The sequence below is a fragment of the Oncorhynchus nerka genome, linkage group LG10, assembly GCF_034236695.1.
Source record: "Oncorhynchus nerka isolate Pitt River linkage group LG10, Oner_Uvic_2.0, whole genome shotgun sequence".
NCBI classification, from domain to species: domain Eukaryota; kingdom Metazoa; phylum Chordata; class Actinopteri; order Salmoniformes; family Salmonidae; genus Oncorhynchus; species Oncorhynchus nerka.
In genome coordinates this window covers 34,127,091-34,152,107 of record NC_088405.1, presented here as the reverse complement: position 1 = coordinate 34,152,107, position 25,017 = coordinate 34,127,091, and the positions used below count along the sequence as shown (strand labels likewise).

Sequence of the window (25,017 nt, the reverse complement as noted above, 5' to 3'; positions counted from 1 at the left end):
CAAGATCCTAACACTGCCAAACCAAATGAAATTGATACACAGCTCTGCTCCTATATACCATATTTGTATTCATCACCATCAATCAAGGAAACCATATATGATACTGCACACACACACACACACACACACACACACACAAACGCAAGCGCACAAAACCACTCATATTCTACACTCTGCACACAACCACTACAACTGGCTCCATTGCAAAGGCCAACACGCCTTGCAACATTAGTTAACACATCCAATCCAAATTAAAGAGAAAACAATGACATCAATATTAGGAATCTGTAAGGTGAGCCAGAGGGCCCACTTCTCACAAACACACTAACATGCAGGCGAGATAAATTCACTTCAAACCAGTGGTGTAAAGTACTTATGTAAAAATACTTTAGTGTCATGCCCTGATCTATTTCACCTGTCCATGTGATTGTCTCTACCCCCTCCAGGTTTCGCGTATTTTCCCCAGTGTATTTATCCCTGTGTTTCCTGTCTCTCTGTGCCAGTTCGTCTTGTATGTTTCCGAGTCAACCAGTGTTTCCCCCCATTCTCCTGCTTTTTGCATTCTCCCTTTTCTAGCCCTCCCGGTTTTGACCCTCGCCTGTTTCATAACTTTGTACCTGCCTGCATGACCATTCTGCCTCCTGTGTCTGCATTTGGGTCTCGCCTTGTGCCTTGATAAAAATACTTCTTAAGTCGTTTTTTGGGGTATCTGTACTTTGCTATTTTTATTTTAGACAACTTTTACATCACTACATTCCTAATGAAAATAATGTACTTTTTACTCCATACATTCATTTTCCCTGACACCCAAAAGTACGTGTTACATTTCAGATACTTAGCAGGACAGGAAAATGGTCCAATTCATGCACTTATCAAGAGAACATCCCTACTACCGCTGATCTGGCAGACTCCCTAAACATAAATGCTTAGTTTGTAAATTATGTCTGAGTGTTGGAGTGTGCCCCTGGCTATCCATAAAATTAAAAAACAAGAAAATCGTGCCGTCTGGTTTGCTTAATATAAGGAATTTGAAAATATTTTTTACTTTTGATACTTAAGTACATGTTATCAATTACATTTACTTTTGATACTTAAGACCAAATACTTTTAGACTTTTACTCAAGTAATATTTTACTGGATGACTTTCACTTTTACTTGAGTCATTTTCTATTAAGGTATCTTTACTTTTACTCAAGTATGACAATTAGGTACTTTTTCCACCACTGCACATCATAAGTTGATATAACGTTCACAGTTTTAAGCAACTGTGGTCACCACACTGGCTCCAGGAGATCCCTATAAAGTACCACTATTACATTAAAACTAAAGGGTGGATGGATGTGTTTCCTTATTTAAGCCCGCTGTTTATACAGAACAAAAATGACAATGGTTGGCTGAACGACACAAACTGAGGGAGTAATATGTACCATACTCCTTGTTATGCAAAACTAACCAATGATTTAATATTATTCTCACTAGACACTTACAAATCGGAAGAGGGTATTTTACGAGCATATACAATTATTTATACAATGGTCCTCCTTTGTATGAGTCCCATTTAAAATGTTCACATGAGTACCAAATTCTACACCATTTGACCTTTTCAGCCATTGCACTTTTAAGCAGTACATCTATCAACAGCTGCTATTGCCTGTTGCCACTAGTTAGCCATTCAGTAGTTGATCAGAATGGTGCATCACAGCCATATAAACTCAGCAACCAAAAAAAAGTCCCCTTTTCAGGACCCTGTCTTTCAAAGATAATACGTAAAAATCTAAATAACTTTACAGATCTTCATTGTAAAGGGTTTAAAGACTGTTTTCCATGCTTGTTCAATGAACCAGAAACAATTAATGAACATGCACCTGTGGAACGGTCGTTAAGACCATAACAGCTTACAGACTGTTAAGGTAGGCTGTTAAGGTCACAGTTATGAAAACTTAAGACACTAAAGAGGGTCCTGACATGACCCTCCAGCATGACAATACCACCAGCCATACTGCTCGTTCTGTGTGTGATTTCCTACAAGACAGGAATGTCAGTGTTCTGCCATGGCCAGCAAAGAGCCCGGATCTCAATCCCATTGAGCACGTCTGGGACCTGTTGGATCGGAGGGTGAGGGCTAGGGCCATTCCCCCCAGAAATGTCCGGGAACTTGCAGGTGCCTTGGTGGAAGAGTGGGGTAACATCTCACAGCAAGAACGGGCAAATCTGGTGCAGTCCATGAGGAAGAGATGCACTGCAGTACTTAATGCAGCTGGTGGCCACACCAGATACTGACTGTTACTTTTGATTTTGACCCCCCCTCTGTCAAGGGACACATTATTCCATTTATTTTAGTCACATGTCTGTGGAACTTGTTCAGTTTATGTCTCAGTTGTTGAATCTTGTTAAGTTCATACAAATATTTACGCATGTTAAGTTTGCTGAAAATAAACGCAGTTGAAAGTGAGAGGACATATTTTTTTCTTGCTGGGTTTATCATTGATTTGCAGGATACAAATGATTGTGATTGACATTCAAGTGTCACGCACTTCTGCTGTTCTTTGACAAACTACCCCCCCAAAATCATAATGAGTCCAGCCAGTGTGTGAGCTCGCAGTTGAGCAGCGACATGCAGAGTGAGCATGGAAGTGTGTGGGATAGAGGAGCTACCATCATCACTCGATGTGGTGATCTCCAACTGTGACTACTAGGTGCTCAACCAAGTGAGCTACTGTCATATCAATAATTGTGTGGCCTTCACAGGGTGAACAGTCCCCATAAATGCCAATTCCAAGAGTATGCTTCTCCTTACTATGGCATGCAAAGGTCCAGACTTGAATGGGCCTGTAGGGATTTTGTGCGTTTGTTCATTTAAGAAACTGGTTGACCTGCAAATTCAAGATGAGAGATGGAATGTCAAAAAGACTACTTCAGAATAATGTTAGCTACATTCTGCATTAAACAGGCATTTTTATATTTGGGTCAAACATATCATAGCATATTAATGCTGTGAAGGGACTATTGATATTGTGGAGGAAGAGGTGCAAATTAGTCAAACAAAAACTTGAGTCAGCAATTGCAAATGCTGCCAAACCCCCACGAGCTTACACAGTGTACTTAAGCAGTCTGCAGTGTACATTCTGCACATCAAACCTCGTGGACCTTTTCCTTTCCATTCAGCTGTGATGGAGAGAGCTAATTCAAAGAGCGTTGGAAAGAAGTTTGTCCCTGTGCAGGCAAGCAAAACAGTTGCACAGACCTAATTGCACTCAATAGCATGTTTCCAATTGGGGGCTGTTGCAGTTCATTTTGCACCACTTTTCAGATTTAATTATTTGTATTTTCTTATGAAACATAGCCAATGTGAATAAAGCAATGCTGCAGTCATGGCCTTGCTCTTTTGATCCGGATAGTGTCCCACTCCCCAGTAAAAGTTTACATGTTTGTTTTTTACTCTCCTGTCCCCTTATCCCACACATACCTAAGCAACTCCGCACACCACCTGTCTGTGATGTGGTCAGTCTGTCTGTCAGTCACTGTGGCAGTCTGTTATGTTGCGTGTATACCTCAGGTGCTCAGTTCGGAACCCGAGGGCAGGGCTTTCGTTTGGGCAAAGTGCAGGTTCGGAACCGGGTGGGAGGTGGCCCTTGCTTCTAAACCTAGTTTCTTGACGAGAGTCAACAAGAGAGGTTTGAGAGACGGTTTAGGGCTCACTCCACATACACATTGATTACTTTGAATTTCTTATACAATCTTAAACCCTCTCTGAAATACTACACTGTAATGGAAAAAAATAAAGCAACACTATTTGTATAGTCCCTAATAGATGTATTAGATACAGTACCAATCAAAAGTTTGGTCACACCTACTCAATCAAGGGTTTTTCTTTATTTTAGAATAATAGTGTAGAATAACAGTGAACACTTCAAAACTATGAAATAACACAGTTGGAATCATGTAGAAACCAAAAAAAGTGTTAAACAAATCAAATAAATATATTTTAGATTCTTCAAGGTAGCTACCCTTTGCCTTGATGACAGCTTTGCATGCTCTTGGCATTTTCTCAACCAGCTTCATGAGTAATGCTTTTCCAACAGTCTTGAAGGAGTTCTCATATATGCTGAGCACTTGTTGGCTGCTTTTCCTTCACTCTGTGGTCCAACTCATCCCAAACCATCTCAATTGGGTTGAGGTCGGGTGATTGTGGAGGCCAGGTCATCTGATGCAGCACTCCATCACTCTCATTGATCAAATAGCCCTTAAACAGCCTGGAGGAGGGTTTTGGGTCATTGTCCTATTGAAAAACAAATGATAGTTCCACTAAGAGCAAACCAGATGGGATGGTGTATTGCTTCAGAATGCTGTGGTAGCCATGCTGTGTGCCTTTAATTCTAAATAAATCACTGACACAGTGTCACCAGCAAAGCACCCCCCCCCCCCCCCATGCTTCACTGTGGGAACCGCACATGCGGAGATCATCCGTTCACCTACTCTGCATCTCACAAAGACACGGTGGTTGGAACCAACAATCTCAAATTTGGACTCGTCAGAACAAAAGGACAGATTTCCACCGGTGTCATGTCCATTGCTCGTGTTTCTTGGCCCAAGCCAGTCTCTTCTTCTTATTGGTGTCCTTTAGTAGTGGTTTCTTTGCAACAATTTTACCATAGTGGCCTGATTCAACCAGTTTCTTATGAAAAGTTGATGCTGAGATGTGCCTGTTACTTGAACTCTGTGAAGCATTTATTTGGGCTGCAATCTGAGGTGCAGTTACAGTTGAAGTCGGAAGTTCCCATACACCTTAGCAAAATACATTTAAACTCAGTCTTTCACAATTACTGACATTTAATCCTAGTAAAAAATTCCCTGTCTTGGGTCAGTTAGGATCACCACTTTATTTTAAGAATGTGAAATGTCAGAATAATATTAGAAAGAATGATTTATTTCAGCTTTTATTTCTTTCGTCACATTCTCAGTGGGTCAGAAGTTTACATTACACTCAATTAGTATTTGGTAGTATTGCCTTTAAATTGTTTAACTTAGGACAAAAGTTTTGGGTAGCCTTCCACAAGCTATCTGTCGATATAGGACTCGATATAGGACTCGTTCTACTGTGGATACAGATACTTTTGTACCCGTTTCCTCCAGCATCTTCACAAGGTCCTTTGCTGTGGTTCTGGGATTGATTTGCACTTTTCGCACCAAAGTACGTCCAGCTCTAGGAGACAGAATGCGTCTCCTTCCTGAGCGGTATGACGGCTACGTGGTCCCATGATGTTTCTACGTGCGTGTTTTTACAGATGAACATGGTACCTTCAGGCTTTTGGAAATGGCTCCCATGGATGAACCAGACTTGTGGAGGTCTACAATTTTTTTTCTGAGGTCTTGGCTGATTTCTTTTGATTTCCCCATGATGTCAAGCAAAGAGGCACAGAGTTTGAAGGTAGGCCTTGTAATACATCCACAGGTACACCTCCAATTGACTCAAATGATGTCAATTAGCCTAACAGAAGCTTCTAAAGCCATGACATAATTTTCTGGAATTTTACAAGATGTTTAAAGGCACAGTCAACTTAGTGTATGTACATTTCTGACCCACTGGAATTGTGATACAGTGAATTATAAGCTAAATAATATGTCTGTAAACAATTGTTTGAAAAATGACTTGTGTCATGCACAAAGTAGATGTTCTAACCGACTTGCCAAAACTATAGTTTGTTAACAAGACATTTGTGGAGTGGTTGAAAAACAAGTTTTAATGACTCCAACCTAAGTGTATGTAAACTTCTGACTTCAACTGTAACTGATGAACATATCCTCTGCAGCAGAGGTAACTCTGGGTCTTTCTTTCCTGTGGTGGTGCTTATGAGAGCCAGTTTCATCATAGCACTTGATGGTTTTTGCAACTGTGCTTGAAAAAAACTTTCAAAGTTCTGGAAATGTTCCACATTGAGTGACCTTTATGTCTTAAAGTAATGATGGACTGTCATTTCGCTTAGCTTATTTGAGCTGTTCTTGACATAATATGGACTTGGTCTTTTACCAAATAGGGCGATCTTCTGTATACCACCCCTACCCAATTGATTGGTTCAAATGCATTAAGCAGGAAAGAAATTCCACAAATTAACTTTAACAAAGCACACCTGTTAATTGAAATGCATTCCAGGTGACTACCTCATGAAGCGGGTTGAGAGAATGCCAAGAGTGTGCAAAGCTGTCATCAAGGCAAAGGGTGGCTACTTTGAAGAATCTCAAATAACATATCTTTTGATTTGTGTAACACTTTTTTGGTTACTACATGATTCCATGTGTTATTTCGTAGTTTTGATGTCTTCACTATTATTCCACAATGTAGAAAATAGTAAAAATAAAGAAAAAACCTTGAATGAGTAGGTGTGTCCAAACTTTTGACTGGTACTGTATGTTCAATTAACTGTCAACATTCTATTTGTCTTATGTCAATACGTATGGCCTTTCTTGGTCCCCTAGATACGACACAAAACGTTTATTAACATTAGACATCCTACTGACAAACTACCATTCATCTGCTGTGAAGGCCAAAACATGGTTATCTTTGAGGATCCAAAAAATGTGTAATAAACACAGCTCGGAATGGTCCAAAAACCAAATCCAGGAGTCCAAGGCAGTGGCAGTGATGACCAACTACAGAAGCAACAGCCTGCACAGGCCCAGGGCGTATGTTGTGTTTAAGGCTGGGCAAAAAAACAAAAACAGTATTAAGATGGATGGATGGTTATGATGATGAGGGCGTTACGGGTTAAAGGATGATGGTTTTTGCAGACTCGCTCTGTATGACTACAGCACTCCACTGCATTGAGGCTCTCTGTTCTCACACCGCTCACAGACATGGGAGGTCAGGTCTTCCCAGTGTCTCTCTCCTCACAGGTTCCACACAGTCCCGGTGATCACAACATCAGACTTACCTTTGACTTACCTTGGACACTGAATATGGACACTCTCCCTTGTGAATGTACTAAACCCAAAGCCCTAGCCACTTACACACATACTGCTCATGAAACCTTTTACCGGTTTAGCTGGAACATGAAAACAAAAACACACATTTCAATCTAATGTTCAATCAATCACGAAACAGATGACAAACGCGGAAAACATCAGAACAAAAACAGTCCCCCTCAACGAAGGTACACACACAAATATAGCTACACACCAATTAAAGGGAAGAGCACCCAGTTGGTGGAGGACAATAAAACCACAACAGGCAAAAATGTTCAACCCACACAGAATTACCTCTCAGGGGTGGGTTCAGGGTCTACGGGGGCAGGCTCTGGAGACTGGTAAGCAGCAGTAGGCGAAGCTGCCTGATTGGGCGAAGCAGCGCTAGCAGGGAGAGCGACATGTGTGGGGCTGGTGGAAACTGGAGCATGCTTAACAGGGCTACTGCATAAGGAGGTTAAATTGCATTGAGAGAAAACCATCAGCAGTCTGGGGCCGAAATCCATATGTAGGGCTGTGTGTATATGAACTAAAGGGTTAATGTCAGCACAAATAGACCTGTAAGGTTATATGGCCTCAATCACATGCAAAACCAAAAGCCTTGATATTGCTCAGCCCAAAGCAAGGATGTCCATCAAGGAACAAATGGAGAAAGAGTAGGAAAATAAATCAATGACAATTATTCACAAGCCTCAGCTTTCAATATCAGGATTTAGTGCCAGAAGTGAGGAAAAAAAACCTCTGCGGGAAAAAAAAAACTCACAATCTGCTCATAATAAGATAAAAACGAATGTTTGAATTATTGATTTTGGGTGAGTCACTGGAGAAAGCGCAGAGACTGGCAGGGGTGAGTGGGGTGATACCTGGTTGTATTACACTCTTAATGGAAAGCTGCCTAGCTGCTACTGCAGGAATCGATTGAGCATAATGGGGAATGATTAAATAACTGCGTCAAGACGAACGCTTCATCAACCATGTCCAGGGCCAGAGGGCACCACCTCACTATATGCTTGATATACACAGTCCTTACGCAATTAACACAGTGCATTACACATTGATTTGGAACTGTATAGTGTATCATACTAATATAATATAATCAGAGACAATCTAAGGTGTTGGGAGAGTTTCAGCCATAAACTCTGTTGGGGAAAAGGATTAAACAGAGTATATACCAACAACAGCAAAAAGGAGAGAAAAATGAACACATGGCCTAATCAATGAGTGTACGCTACAGAACATTTGTGAATTTACTTTTAAACATGAGTGAAAATGAACAGTGGCGGCTCCCCAGATCTTGACATTTAAACACAGCTGACTTTGACATGAGGCCAAAACATTAAGTGAATGACTGTGAGAGAAGGTGGGGTTGAGGACTGGGGAGAACGGAATGAATGCAATGCCCAGGGGGAGCTGCCCAGGCTGGTGCAGGTTGGGGGACAGAGAGGGTAGCAGGCATCTAGCAGCAACAGGCCTGGTGGTGGTAGACCGATGGCTGACCCCTACTCACTTCCAGCACCCTGACCTCCTCTCCTGGACATCAATCTGACCAGGAAACAGTGGTCTCAGGCGGTCATTTAACCCTTCATCACTTTCTGTGGTGAACTTTGGAGGTTAGCAAGTGCTCCTAGGTTGTGGTGATAGTGGGTCTGTCTATGGTGTGTCTCACAGCTAGATGTGTGGAGCGAGGAGTGGAGTGTTGGCATGGGAGGTGGGAGGATCAGCACAGATAGACAGGTGGTAGATGCTCTCAGTTTGAGTGACAGTTAACAGAGGAAGTGCCTTTGAGGCTGGGTACAAGGACAGGACAGGCCACAGTCACACAGATACAAAAGCCACTATCTTCAATTACTTCTGAATCCAACCAATGAAACCTATTACTAGGATAAAGTATTATAATCTAGAACACCTGATTTTAATTATTAGCTGGTTGATAAGCTGAATCAGGTTTGTTACAACAGGAGTTGGATTGAAAACCTACAGGAGGGGAGCTCTCCAGCAACTGGGTTGAAGAGCCCTGCTCTAGAGAGACCTCAACAAAGTCCCTTTTAGCAGATGGGAGTGTAGGAACCCCCTCTCAATTGTGTTTCAACTGGCCATCCTTGGGTACAAGTTACATTAACTCATCTGGCATAGGTACAGACATCTAACTTCAATACCACTGGATCTCTATTTGAACGCAGACAGCCATGTACACAGACACACACACACAGACACAGACAGACTTGCCTCACAACAAGGGGTTTACATAACTGGGCATTCTGGGCAGGTCATTAATTACACACTGAGGACACTGGCCTTCAAAACACATTTACCCTCTTCATGCAGGATTAATAGATTGCATTGGCTGAATTGCTGGGATGTATTTCCAGATGTTTCCGAGGGAATGACTGTTTCAAGTTAGGGGAAGATTATGGATAGTGTGCTTTGAAGGCTGAAGTCAAAATCTGGTGCCTCAGATTAACAACACAAGGGGAACTAGATAGAAATAGAAAGAGGCCACACCTGACAGAGATGTTCAAAATAGAAGATTGCATACATGCACCACTCTTTCATCTGCCAAGGATCTATAAACAGTTTGGAATTTGAAATACTTGATCCGTAAACTAAATGACGCCATTTCATTTCTCATGTTATCTCACTGTGGAAGGGAAAAACTTGAGGACACTAATTTGAGGATAGTTTTAAAGGGTAACAAACGTATAGCGCCCCCCACTGGTAACATCTGCTTGGCACAACTGTCAACATAGGGAAATTGTGATCTCTCCCACTAAAGCAGCTGGGTTAGTAAGGCAGCTCCATGGGCAGGCAACCTGACACCTCGCGTACCATTTCACTCTGCTCCTCATTCTCTGGGAGAGACCACTCCGCGGTAGGTAGGCAAACACTGGCGTGTGTTTGCATGATACTGGTGAGGTGGGCAGGCAAGTGCAAGGGCAGGGGAGTCTTTAGCAAGGGGGAGAGAGAGACCGGTGCGTGCTCTTACAGGCAATTAGGAGGATGAGAATTGAGATTACAGATAGTCAAGGAACGAGCAATGGGTCTAGTACTAGGTGGTTTAGAGACATCAAACAGGTAGGTATTTTACCATGTTCAGCTGTCTACTGTACATCAAAGCAGTAGTACGCTTTAACCATAGAGGTTAGGATTCGTGGGAGGGGGTTGAGGGAGGGGGATGGATGGGTTACTGGAGAGCTGTCGTAGATGAGGAAGACACTGACTGACAGGTGATACAGGCAAGACTAAACACAAGGAAACACAATGATTCAGACACACAACATGAAGACAGACACAAACACATAGCTGTCCACAGGTACCCCTCACCTTCTGTGCCCTTTACCTGGTTCTCAAACGGGACGTACGGTAGGTCTACATTAACTCTACCTTCTTGATTGCCAAAAACTGTCATTAGTCCCATGAATTAAACCTACAACATAACTTCTTATCGCCTACTGTCACAAGCTCCTCTATAATATTGAGACAACTAGTTGGGCCCTTGAGGCTTTAGAAAACATTATAATTTTCAAAAAGAATCATTAAGAAAATAGGAAGTCACATGAGCCCTAGGCCCCTAAAATGAGCATTAGGTCCCGAAAATGAGCCCTAGGTCCCGAGAAGTCACAAACTGCAAAAACACAAATCCTGCCGGGAACTGAGCACACACACCAAATTACTTTCCACTAATTTGGAGTTGAGGGTGGGATGAGATAGCTATGGAGTGATGTGCCGAAATTTGATGCAAAGCAATGGCGCAGGTCCTGATGTTTTGGAATGTCTGGTGTGTCAGTTCTAGAATCTGTGATGAAAAAAAAGAGGGAGTGAGGGATAGGAGGAGCAGAATACTGAATGGAACTGAAGTGTAGAAGGAGATCTTGTATGTGGGGCGGAGACTGAGGCCTGAGTATGATAGAGGAGGAAGAGGAGGCGTGATGAAGGGCGAGAGGGGGGGTCAGCCACCCAGAGGCACTCCAGTGCAAACACACTGTCTACCCAGCATGCATTGCATGCAGGTGGAAATATCCCTCAGGGGAGGTGAAGAAGAAGGGGGAGGAGGAATGATGCCAAGGAGCATGTCCAGGCAGGGAAGAGGCAGTTAGCAGAGATTTCCAACAGTTACAAACGGCCAGTAATAATCCACTCATCAGCCCACAGCAGAGCTAAGTAACACCAGTTCCCCTAATGTTACAACCAGACAAGCAGAGTTATCTTTCAAAGGGCTTTCAACACCTTCAAACATCGCCTCGCCGACTCTCACTACTCACATATTTGACTTCCTGTTCGCCTTTCTTATGCAGGAGGATGGGACGAAACCCAACAGGGTGTTGTCTGACGGCTGTGCTTGAATCCTGATATGATAGTCCCTAACTTCAGCCACATCTGACCTCCTTATAGTTAGCAGCTACAGAGACTCTTGCCTCGTGAACAGACCATTGATATAATACTGCTTCTACGTAATAACAGACGATCAACAATTGATAACAATTGATGGCATGATTATACTAGAGCTAATGATGGCTGAGTTCAGTACAATAATTACACAAAAAATGGCCCTGTGGAACAGACTAAATGGCATGTGTGGAGAGGAACAAAGCCCTGTTTTCTAAAGGTGTACCAATGAAGCAAGTCAGTTCATCCTTCTGTGAGTCGTGATAATTAGCCTGGTTTATTTTTACAGTGTTTCTGAAGAACTTTTCGGGATAACATTAAACAATCGCTTTGAGATTGTATTTGTAATAGATATCTTACAAAACACTTGACATGATGCAACATACAGTAGGTTGGAATGATGTATGGAAAAGGTTTTGCAAAGCCACCCGCTTTATATCAAATCTCTCCGTTTCTTTCTAGGTCAAGTTGTGTATATAACAGCTCAAATGCCAAAAGGCCTTTATCAGGAGCTTCTGTGAAAAGAAAATCCTTGACCAACTTGCTTAAATAGTGAATAGCCCTGCCCTTGGTAGCTGAAAAGAAAACAGCTATTCAAACCTTTTCAATTACCAATGATGAAATTGAAAGATTACCGTCAAAGACAATGGGTGAACTTCTCTCATTGATGTCGAAAGCAAGGTCATGGTCAATATGGAATCCAATCATTTTCCTTCTGATTGAAGTCATACTCGTAATCACGTGGCCATCTGGCCATGAGCCAGATTGGAACCTATCCTTTTCATAGGTTTAAAGAGCAGTGCATTGCACAATGCAGGCAGCACTCCTAATTATCCTTAGTTTACTTTATGCCATTCATCCTCTCTGGGAAAATCTCAAATTCCTCACTTTCTCATAGGCTGCAAGGGTTTGCTGCTCTCCACACATTCCAATGAGTCAGAGCCCGGGGATAAGGAAACAAACACGCCATGTTTCATCGGTGAGGGATTCATCTTGAGATTCAATACGATGTTTGCTGATATGGGGGAATTGTTTATCCTTAACTGGACCCTTGATATCTTGTTTAAGTTCTATTTAATGGTTCCTTGGTGAAATGGTTCCTGTGAAAGTTAATAAATATATATATAAAAAAACTGAAGTTTGTGATGACTCATATGTATAATTGTTTATTGTCTCTAAGAGGGTGTTGGGTTGCTATGCTATAAAGGTAGGCAACTATTTCCTCCATAACTTCCATTTAAAGCCTGTAAACTGCTACATCAAAACATAATCTCTTCTCTTTTCAGAGTAACAATCTGATATGAAAGCAACTAAAAGGAACATTTTTTATTTAGTGGCATTGTTTTTATTCATACTTATCACAATGTCAAACTCAAATAGTGATAATTTACGGTTGAAATATAATACAACTTTCTTATACAGCTGCAATTACTTTAGAAAGCTAGCATCAACTTAAATAGCCAAAATAAGAAGGGAATATGACATTGGGCTAAAATCTTCATTACAACATGTGATCAACAAGTATTGAACAACCCTCTTTCCACGAACTCACATTCCAGTATCTTTAGCCTGACCTTCTCCTCACTCACAGTCCAACTGTTTTACCTGCTCTGCACTTCTCTGGTTGCTACAGTTACGTTCGGTCTGACACATATTTTAAACCACGGCTTTTTCTGGCAGGTTAAGGATTTGAGCAGACAGGCCATTGTGCCAATTTTTCAATTTGGCAAAACGTGGACCTTTAAATTCCGTGTCAAACTTTTCCCTGTGGCGTGAGGAAAGAGAGAAAGGAAAATGGGGGGAAGAGAGAGAAAGGAAGAAAGGGGGGTGGGGGTGAGAGACGGGTTAGGGACTGTGGCCTCCACTCCTCTGCCTGAGCCCTGTGAGGGTCAGAGTGCACTGGGGGCTCCCAAATCCTCAACAAACACTAATCAACACAACCCCACTGGGTGGCTCTATGATGTCCTGCACCATACTGTATCAGGGAATAAACCCAGGCTTGAGAAATGCCTCATGAAGAAACAAAAAGGGATATTTCTGCTCTGTGTGTGTGGCAGCAACACGTTACGTGGCATTTCAGCTAGAGGAGTCTAACAGACGGCTCATCATGAGGGCTATCCGTAATCCATGTGAGGGGGACTGCAGCGTCGAAACACCTCATGCTATTCTCACGGTTGGCTCAGCAGGACATGACTCACACTCTAACCTTCAAGTTCACCACAGAGAGTGGTGTGGAGCTGGGCCCTTTGGTAGGGCTGAGTGACTCAGTGACCCTTGACCACTAGCTAACAGCAGAAACTCTGCTCTGGGATCATCTGGGGCAATGACCAAATACAGCCTTTTTGCTAGGCCACACCGGTCGCTGCTGCTAGCTGCCTACCTTGATTTCCTCAGATGTTCCACGTCTGGGTCTTGCACTAAACGGAGAGGGAGAGAGAGAGAGAAGAACCATCAGTAACTGAGTGTGTGGCAGGATAAGAGGGGTAGACTAAACTAAATTAAACAAGAACAGAATAGAAATAGAAAAGCAGCACTACTTACTGAACTCCGTTCCCGTGATGTGGGCGAGGAGGCGGAAGGACTTGGACTGCACCTGGGAGGAGCTGCGGGCCCAGTCATTCAACTCCGTGTCCCTGTCTGCAGTCTTGATCACAGCCTGATAAACTGGGGAGGCACTGTCTACCTGAGCATCTTTTACTGGGAGCGAACTGGAACCACAGAGAGAGAGCTGGCTCATCACACGGGCACTAATTCATGCCCACCATAGCCTGACAGCAATCAGGGCGAATAGGAAATGTGGAGTGTTAATCGAATTCTGATCACAGTGTTACAAACTGCAGTCTGGTGGTGATTTTATATTACTGGGGTATGTCTGAGTGTATACATATAAAGTACTATAACTAACCTTTGTAGCCTACTTAGATGACTAAGGAGCATTTAGGAGAATGGGGTGAGGATCTATTTCAAAGGCTCCCTCTTCACTTTTAATTTGAGATGTAAAAAAACAGGCTCGGTCTTGCATAAGGGGAGCTGCAAGAGAGGAGCTAAAAACTGGACATTGAAAAGCAGCATCTGCTCACACAAACCAGTGATAAAATGGTAAAAAGCTGTCAAATAGTTTCCTATTTGCAGAAGCTTTGCACGCAAAGCACTATGGCTACATAACGAACCCTGTGGCATCTTTTCTCAACAGCATATTTCAGAAATCTAATTTCATAAAATAAAAACACACATACTGTACCTCTAGCAGGAGGAAAGAGCTCAGAACATTCAGTTTAGTGTCATTATTAAACTAGTATAGTTCCTGGTATGTGGCATAGCTAGTGCTGGTCAGTTGCACATTACTGATTGGGAGGTTCAGAGTATTGAGGCCAGCACTTAATGTGTTCGTCCTCTGTTCATTTCCTTTTTATATCCATATAAATCATGCAGTTCTTTTGCAACACAAGAGACTACTGACCTGTGATAATGTCGCAGCTGACAATAAAATCTATTTTACAGAGAGCCTTGAAACATAAATGATCCCTGTGTAGCCAGCAGGGCAGTGGACTCCGCCTAAGAAACGGTTTGCTATACCAAGACAGTAATAATCTTTTTTTTTAAATAACAAAATAACAAAATAATGATTCTGTGGTTGACCTGTGGAGCAATATCGGTTTGCAACACACTCTGCTTTTCTAAAAACAAAATCTTTGTTTGGCATGAAAACTACTAATCCATGTCTGTTTTCCATGCATTTCAATCACAATACAATTTCAGCACAATTTTCCAACGGAATGAAAAATTGTTTGTTAGTAATTGATAAAGACCCACAATCCCTGAATATCAAAACACCATACTTATAGTGATGTCCTCGACAAACAGCTGCTCTGCAATCGACTCCCGTCAAACTATGACGTCATCATTGCATTACGGTGTAGAGGCAACATCCGGCAATTCTAGACATCATCCCATCAACCCACAAACTACGCCAATTGGTGGCGTGTAGAAAATTGCCATGGGTAACAAAATCTCCAATCAGAGTGAGGATGTAGTGGGTTAGCAGTGAGGGGAACGGGCGTAAGGAGGGAGGAGACAGCACACAGGCTGTGCTTCGTAGGTTGTCACAGAGCGGTCTACTTACGCCAAGGGGGAGCCGGCTGGGACTTCCTCTCTGTTCGGCAGGGAAGGGGTGGGGCGGGGCGAGATGGGGCAGTAGATGGATGGATGGAGAGGGGTGAGGGGGAAGCAGCATGGCATGGTGGGTGGGATGGACAGTGCGGTGATTGGGTTTGTTGAGGAGGAACCGAGGAAGTGAAAGAGGGAGGATTAGATATGGGCCCCGTAGCGGAAGGAAGGCATAGTGTGAGACCCTCAGCTTTCGTTAATCTCACCAAGAGAAATTTCCCTTTTCTCCACATATGAACAAAACAATTTGTCTGGTTATCAATTTCTAAAGAAAGTTCTCTGTTTACATGAAGCATGTGAGTCTATATATTTACATACATTGATACAAATCAAGAGTTTACAGTCCCTTTCATTAAACTATACATTTTGTACTGGGATGTGTGTACTGGGATCTTCAGGTATTTGAAAGGCAATTATGAGTGTGGGTGAGGGTATGTAAAAGGGTGGCAGGTAGCCTAGCGGTTATGAAGGTTGGGCCAGTAACCTAAATGTCACTGGTTTGAATCCCAGAGCAGACTTAGTGAAAAATATGCAGATGTGCCCTTGAGCAAGGCACTTAATCCTAGTTGCTCTGGATAAGAGCGTCTGCTAAATTACTAAAATTAAAAAAGATCAGGGAAGGCTTGGTGACTAAAGGTGATTGGGTGGCTTTATGCTTCAAGGTGAGCAGCATGAAGACATTCATAGAATGGATGGAATCTAACAAATACACTTGAATATTGCAACAGGTGACCTGCATTTGTAACAAGGAATATAGATAAATTAGCTGATAACGTCACGAAAACAGAAGTCAGCATATTATTGTGATTCTGGATGGCCAGATAGCTACCAACAATGACAAGAAACTGCAATGTCGGGAATCGTAAGTGGCTCGTTTCAACTTGTTCTTGATACCAGGTCTTGTTTTGAGGTGTTGACTGATTTCATGCCAATGCTAAAATGGCAAAAATTCGCTAGCTAACTAACCAACAACTGTAACAATGAATTTGAGAGACAAGAAGTGCTCATTGCGCAAATGTACAGTACCAGTCAAAAGTTTGGACACAACTACTCATTAAAGTATTTTTCTTTATTTGTACTATTTTCTACATGGTAGAATAACAGTGAAGACATCAAAACTATGAAATAACACATGGAATCATGTAGTAACCAAAATAATTGTTAAACAAATCAAAGTGCAGTCGCAAAAACCATCAAGCGCCATGATGAAACTGGCTCTCATGAGGACCGCCACAGGAAAGGAAGGCCCAGAGTTACCTCTGCTGTGTCTTTGTGAGACGCAGAGTAAGTGAACGGATTATCTCCGCATGTGTGGTTCCCACCGTGAAGCATGAAGGAGGAGGTGTGATGGTGCTTTGCTGGTGAAACTCTCTGTGATTTATTTGGAATTCGAGGCACACTTAACCAGCATGACTACCAAAAGATTCTGCAGCGATACGCCATCCCGTCTGGTTGACCCAACACACCTCCAGGCTGTGTAAGGGCTATTTGACTAAGAAGGAGAGTGATGGAGTGCCACATCAGATGACCTGGCCTCCACAATCACCTGACCTCAACCCATTTGAGATGGTTTGGGATGAGTTGGACCACAGAGTGAAGGAAAAGCAGCCAACAAGGGCTCAGCATTTGTGGGAACTCCTTCAAGACTGTTGGAAAAGCATTCCTCATGAAGCTGGTTGAGAGAATGCCAAGAGTGTGCAAAGCTGTTATCAAGGCAAAGGGTGGCTACTTTGAAGAATCTAAAATATATTTTGATTTGTTTAACACATTTTTGGTTACTACATGATTCCATGTGTTATTTCATAGTTTTGATCTATTCACTATTATTCTACAATGTAGAAAATTGTTAGAATAAATAAAAACCATTGAATGAGTAGGTGTCTAAACTTTTGACTGGTACTGTATTTATTTTTTCAATAAACATAAATATACAGTTGAAGTCGGCAGTTTACATACACCTTAGCCAAATACATTTAAACTCAGTTTTTCACAATTTCTGACATTTAATCCTAGTAAAAATTCCCTGTCTTAGGTCAGTTAGGAACACCACTTTATTTTAAGAATGTGAAATGTCAGAATAATAGTAGAGAAAATGATTTCTTTCTTTCATCACATTCCCAGTGGGTCAGAAGTTTACATACACTCAATTAGTATTCGGTAGCATTGCCTTTATATTGTTTAACTTGGGTCAAACGTTTCGGGTAGCCTTCCACAAGCTTCCCACAATAAGTTGGGTGAATTTTGGTCCATTCCTCCTGACAGAACTGGTGTAACTGAGTCAGGTTTGTAGGCCTCCTTGCTTGCACACGCGTTTTCAGTTCTGCCCACAAATTTTCTATGGGATTGAGGTCAGGGCTTTGTGATGGCCACTCCAATACCTTGACTTTGTTGTCCTTAAGCCAATTTTGCCACAACTTTGGAAGTATGCTTGGGGTCATTGTCCATTCGAAGACCCATTTGCGACCAAGCTTTAACATCTTGACTGATGTCTTGAGATGTTGCTTCAATATATCCACATAATTTTCCTTCCTCAAGATGCCATCTATTTCGTGAAGTGCACCAGTCCCTCCTGCAGCAAAGCACCCCCACAACAAGATGCTGCCGCCCCCATGCTTCACAGTTGGGATGGTGTTCTTCGGCTTGCAAGCATCCCCCTTTTTCCTCCAAACATAACGATGGTCATTATGGCCAAACAGTTCTATTTTTGTTTCATCAGACCAGAGGACATTTTTCCAAAAAGTACGATCTTTGTCTCCATGTGCAGTTGCAAACCGTAGTCTGGCTTTTTTATGGCGGTTTTGGAGCAGTGGCATCTTCCTTGCTGAGCGGCCTTTCAGGTTATGTCGACATAGGACTCGTTCTACTGTGGATATAGATACGTTTGTACCCGTTTCCTCCAGCATCTTCACAAGGTCTTTTGCTGTTGTTCTGGGATTGATTTGCACTTTTCGCACCAAAGTATGTTCATCTCTAGGAGACAGAATGCGTCTCCTTCCTGAGCAGTATGACGGCTGCGTGGTCCCATGATGTTTATACTTGCGTACTATTGTTTGTACAGATGAACATGGTACCTTCAGGCATTTGGAAATTGCTCCCATGGATGAACCAGACTTGTGGACGTCTACAATTTTATTTCTGAGGTCTTGGCTGATTTCTTTTGATTTTCCCATGATGTCAAGCAAAGAGGCACTGAGTTTGAAGGTAGGCCTTGAAACATATCCACAGGTACATCTCCAATTGACTCAAATTATGTCAATCAGGAGCTTCTAAAGCCATGGAATTTTCCAAGCTGTTTAAAGGCACAGTCAATTTAGTGTATGTAAACTTCTGTCCCACTGGAATTGTGATACAGTGAATTATAAGTGAAATAATCGGTCTGTAAACAATTGTTGGAAAAATGACTTGTGTAATGCACAAAATAGATGTCCTAACCGACTTGCCAAAACTATAGTTTGTTAACAAGAAATGTGTGGAGTAGTTGAAAAACAAATTAATGACTACATCCTAAGTGTTTGTAAACTTCAACTGTAGCTTACATGTCAAGAATCTAAGCCAACCCCGTCTGCTTTGCCCCATATTTGCGCACACTTCGGTTTTGTTGCTAAACAACCAAACCATCTATGCCTTTGTAAAAAAATTAAAATACAAATCTACATCTGTGCCTTAGAGCATCAAACCAAACCCCTCCAGGCAATACAAATAGTAACACACCACAAACACCACCCTTAAACAAACAGATCTCACTGCTACCTACTTGAAACAGTCTGAGTTGTATGTTCCTTCTTGACACATACAAAATACACTTAGGATATACAGTCCTGTAGAAATATTTTAAAGGATGGTAACAATCCTAGATCATCGGGACCTGAAAAGGCATCCTGATGAAGTAAGTGTGCGGCTTTAGCTTCTCCGGCACAGCGCGGCTACACTACACTGTAGTGCTAGGCTAGTTCAGCACAGCCAGCCAAGGAGAGGAAAGGAGGGGTACTACTTAGGTCATGCAGGTTGGGGGAAAGGTAGAAAGAGAAGGAAAGTGAGGGAAGGAGTGCAGAGGAAGGGAGGGTCTTACCCGGCCTCGTGGCCCTTGGACTGTCCGGCGATGGCGTCCATGATGGCGTCCTGGGAGTACATGCTAATGGGGGTGTTGTACTGGGCATGGATGATGGTGGCCTTGCCCCCAGGACCCTTCACCTCGATGGGCTTGTGGGTGGACAGGGCAGTGTCCTTCAGCGCAATGGGGTTGAAGCTGGGCACATACTCGTTGCTGTCGTGGATTCGGTAGAGGGTTGGAGGAAGTTGGCAGGATAGTGATGATTAGGGTGAAGAGGAGAAGAGGTAAAGACGGAGAAAGAGGGAAACGTGAAGGAAAGTGAGGAAGGAGGGTGGCAGTGGAAGGAGAAATGGTGTGAGATGTTAAGTGAAACAGTGTAATAGCCTGTTAGCAGATCAGTTTGTGCTCTAGCCAACTCCTCTGTCGTGTATAATGCCGTGCGGAACATCAACATGTACGGCACACAACACCGGGTGGCACAACAAAGGAGTTGGCTAAATGCACAAAAGGGGACAATTAAGACTGGGGACATTCACGCCTTTTCTATGCACTTCTCAGTATTTGCTATACAGCCTTACCTTATTCACCTACGTAACGTGCTCTGCAGGTGTGGCTAACTTGCTTTGAATGAATTGAATTCAACCTCTGAATACGTGCAGAGAGAAAAAGGTGCATAAAAAGGGAATTAAGTTCCATTTACTCGTGCTTAACACGGGTCAGAATTCCCCCCATAGAGATCTGCTACTACAACAGCGTGGGGTTTTGAAGAGAAAGGCGGATAAAGAGCCATCGAGGCGCTGTATGTTACACAGCAAACATGCTCTGTAAATCCCCCAGTAGAGCAGGCACAGCACAGCTCACATATCTGCACACACACACACTCAGGTTTCCCTCCAGATACAGGTCAGCCCTCCCAGGTATGTGGGTGCCTACAGGCTCAGATGATGTTCTACAGCTGGCCCACAACTAAACTGATCAAGATAAAGAGCAAATGGATGTGTTAATATCAACATGCCGCTGTCATCTAAGTTACAAAAGCACAAAGGCTAACTTATTGAACCACTGCATCATCATTCAAATCCCACAAATAAAACACAGTTGATCAACGCAGGCAATGCAGTTTCAAAACGTTTTTTTTTTTTTTTACATCATATTAGCCATCTATGCAATAAAAGTCAATTAATTACACAAGCAAATACTTTACACGTCCAGACGCTCCACCTAAATGCCATACTGTATGTACATGGCTGATGGCTCATGGGAGAATTTAGCATAATGCCAGAAAAGGACCTTTATTCTCTCATACAAAATATCCCAAAACCACTATTAATGAACAGGGATCTCGTCTGCGAGGGGTTTTCAAGTTAATGATCACAGGCAAATTTGTTTTATGATAGGTTAGGATTTATTAGACGGTCACTCCCCTTTTTCTCTGGGACTTTGACAACCATTACAGACCAAACCAAAACTATCATTATCGATCCTAGAACTGCTCATCGGTCTCAAAAAAGGCATAATCACTACACAACAAGCCAAGGCGATGCACATCCACTTCACACCAAAGAGCCTGACACGATAACGTGACACACTACACCATGCAGCTGAATCGCGGAACCGTTCGGGGGCGATCGCTGCTACGCCACATGCACGGTAGGGTACTAACTTGGCAGGAGTGTTGGAAATAACCTGAGGCGGCCGCAGAGGAGAGAGAGAGAAAGAGACAGTGATTAACAAGGCAATTACACTCTACCACCCGCCACCGCCGAGGTCGCTTATTCGGCGTGAAAGGAGAAAAGATAGATGGAAGAGGGTGAATACTGAGAATCACACAATACAACAGTGAAAGCCATCAGTGAAAAAAAAATGTTTTCACCTTTGTTGCCGTTCATTCTTGATTATGATCATTACTGAGGCTCGTCCATCACTAATATAAAGCCGTGGCATTGCAGGCTCTTTAAATCTAGAACGTGGCGCTAAAATACTATTTTTACGTCAGAGCAGTGGTATGAAGTGATAAAGAAAGTGGCAGAGAGAGTGCAACAGACCAAAGAGAGAACTTTGTACTGTATGTTTTGTAGACGAGGGTAGAAAGCGAGATAGAGAAATAAATAAAAGGGAGAGAGGTGAAGAGAGAGGGTCAGACGAGGCAGACATATTGGGGTGCTGTATGTTTAGAGATGGGAACAGAGCAGAGAGGAACCTGAACCTAGCCATTCCATGGCTTTTTAAAGAGACAACAAGAACAGGTGCTGGCCCTGAACCATAGTCACGGTGTCTTATAGCACTCCGCAATTATTGTGGGAACCCCATGCCTCAGATGTGTGTGAGGTTTTTTAATTAGGTCACGTGACTGCTTTCTATTTTAGATAAAACTAGGGGAATGCTAGTTCACGGTATTCATCACAAAGACTGATATAGCAAACCCTGCTATTAGCGATTCACCTCTTTTAGCGATTCACCTCTTTTAGCGATTCACCTCTTTTAGCGATTCACCTCTTTTAGCGATTCACCTTTCTCACTTTAAAGAAGTTCTGCTATTAGCACTTAACTGACACATCAGACACATACTGTGCAGTCCATCCTGGCCACGTTTTAAGCAATAGTTAGCTCTTCATATACACAAGCACTGTAAGGCTTGCCTGGGACGTCACATGTTCAAATTTTGGCAGAGGGGACACCTAATCTCCCGGGGGCTCTTCGTATTACCTGGAGAAGGGCCACAGCCTGAGCTAGGGGCCTTTACTGTGCTGCCTGCCCTGCACATTCCCCTCTGGGGGAACCTAAATCACTAGAACCCATTAGGGTCACCAGGCTGTCTAGAGCCCAGCTCGGGATCAGAATACACAGCTAAATCTGAATGTTCTGAGGCTTTCTATCCTCCTGCCCCACGAGGGCCAGGTCAGCAGAGCAGCAGGGACTGGGTGGAGTAGGGTGAAGCCCCTTGGAGTAGGGTGAAGTTGGCCATAGGCACTGATCTATGGTATGTTTTGAGGGGGGGGGTTCTCTCTGAATGTTGAAGGTTAGGCTTTGGAGAGGGCTGGCTAATCCGACACCTGAGCCTATAGGCAACTTCCACCCGGAGCTTCTACCCCACTCCATCCTCTTCACAATGGGGTTCACCAGGCCTGGCCACCCCTGGCTGGTGCTGCTGTTACTACTGTCTGTTCCACTTGGTTACATACCCCACTGAGAGGCCTGCTGCAGAGGCCTTTCCTCTGTGGCTCTCCTGGAGCTGAGCCATCTCTTGCAGGGTCTCAGCTGAGTACAGCCCAATAGGAGTGTTATACTGTGCCTTCTTTGTGGGGGTCGTCTTGCCCCCAGGGCTTGGAGTTTGCCTCTTGGTGGGCGACCCCGAGTAGGAGTTTTTCTCGCCAGACGCCTCTAGTGACACGGAGGAGGTATTGCAGGCCGAGAGGCCGCCATTTATTTTGGTAGTTTGAGCCTTCAGGAGGGAAGAGACGTGGGTGAGGTGGATAAGGGGGAAGACAGATAGAGGCGTGGTCAGAGAGAACCATGCAAAAGGTACTATATGATACTCAAAAATATATCTGTTTGAACTTAAACTTGGAAGGCAGGGAGGGTGCTGCATTGTCCCCAGTATCACCAGTAGAGGGCAGTGAGAGACAACATAGACAGTGCCTGAGCGTATCAGCCCAGCACGGCCCAGGGCTGTTCTTACAGACCTCAGAGCTGGATGTGCTGTGCTGCCTCTATGGCTCCTGACACCCCTAATTGAGGAACTTTGCATGGAGCCTCCTGAAGCTCCCTATGAAGCCTCCGGTCTGGAAGGAAGAAGTGGTTTCACTGAAAGTCCTCAAACCACTTCGATCCCATATGAGTGTGACTGAAGAGTGTGTGTATCTTTTATTTATAAGTGCGGGCAACAAATTCTACAACTAGGGAAGTATGAAAACGTAGCATTCGGTGTGCTGAATATGTTAGGAGAGTGAGACTGAACAGAGTGTTGCTGGCTGCGGTCATGCTTACCTTCTGGTGAGGGATCTGTTGCATGGGAGAATCCATTCTTTGGGTGGATGTGGAAAGTGGAAATGGGCGCTTTGACCTGTAGCAAAACAAAAAACAGATACATTAGAAGATGTTACAGTTATTAGAGTGTGACTTGGAATTCTACCACATAACAAGTGGCTGCCAGAAAGATGTTCTGCACTGAAAGCTTTTTCATGGTTTATGAGAGAGATCGAGAGAGGCAAAGTCTACCGGAGAAAGACCAGTGTCCAACAAGCCCATTACTACTTGGATACAAGGAGCAAAAAGGTCAAAGGTCCCAGAGAGAGGCCCACAGAGAGCTAGGCTAAACCTGAAACCTTCACAGACCACTCGGATACAAACGGTGTACCCTCCTTATCATAAGTGGTGGTGATCCATTTCAACAAGAACAGAACATAGATTCCAGAGCCAGAATAAAGTCAATTCCATTCAATTTTAGACGAGAAAATGTATATTCTCCAAGCTCAGCAAGAGTCAATCCACCATATTGTTCGCACCGCCAATGTTTACGTGAAACAACAACGAGGTGGGGTCTAAATCAGAGAATACGGTGAATGTTTACAGAATACTTCAGAGATTGATCCCCTGTGTTGTTTGTCTTACACTCTTAGAAAAAAAGGTTATCTAACAACCTAAAAGGGTTCTTCGGGCTGTCCCCATAGGAGAACACTTTTGGTTTCAGGTAGAACCCTTTTGGGTTCCATGTAGAATCCATTCCACAGAGAGTACATGATATTCAAAAGGGTTCTACATTGAACCTAGGTTCAAAATATTTAGGTTAAGACAAGAGGATATCAATCAATTTGTTTATTTTCTAACACTTCCAAATGGAATTACTTCATTGTCTTCCCCTTCCCATCTTCAACCCAGCCTTGAACCAAAAAACGGTTCTACTTGGAACCAAAAAGGGTTCTCCTATGTGGACAGCCGAAAACCCCTTTTGGAGTGAACCGTACTCATTGTAGACCCTGACCTAGATCTATGGAGGTGGTATAAGAGTATGCTCAGGCTCATGGGTTGAGAACGTTCGGTTTTAACACTGTTGGTCAAGTTGAGATACACAAGTGAAATGGAGAAAAAAAACAGTACGTGGGTGCTTCATCTTTTGAGTGAGTCAAGACTTGGGAGTGCTTGCCTTTCTGCACTTATCAAGCCCCGAATGCATCTTGAAGGACACATTCAGTATTTTCTTATTGACATTCCAGCACAATGCACACAGATGACGCATAACACACAGTGCTATATGACAGTTGAGGACGAGGTGTCCTAACTTCAAATAAATTAGTAAGTGCATATTGTAAGTGTCCAATGTTTTAAGTCTTCATTGTAGAAGGTTGTTAAATCTCTGCATTGTGTTCTTCTGTGCCGTACAGTGGTTATCCAAATAGTGGTTATTTATACTGAACAAAAATATAAATACAACATGCAACCCTAATCTATGGATTTCA

The 25,017-nt window shown here is 43.1% G+C and overlaps 1 protein-coding gene across 1 annotated transcript in view; it reads right to left on the bottom strand.

Annotated features, from left to right (window-relative positions):
- The window catches only part of LOC115136525 (LIM domain-binding protein 3-like), a 62,668-nt gene that overhangs the window by 8,108 nt on the left and 29,543 nt on the right, over positions 1-25,017 (bottom strand). The window contains 2 exon segments of the mRNA XM_065023240.1: positions 22,744-23,003; positions 23,549-23,624. Of these exon segments, the coding sequence (XP_064879312.1) occupies positions 22,744-23,003; positions 23,549-23,624 (336 nt within the window).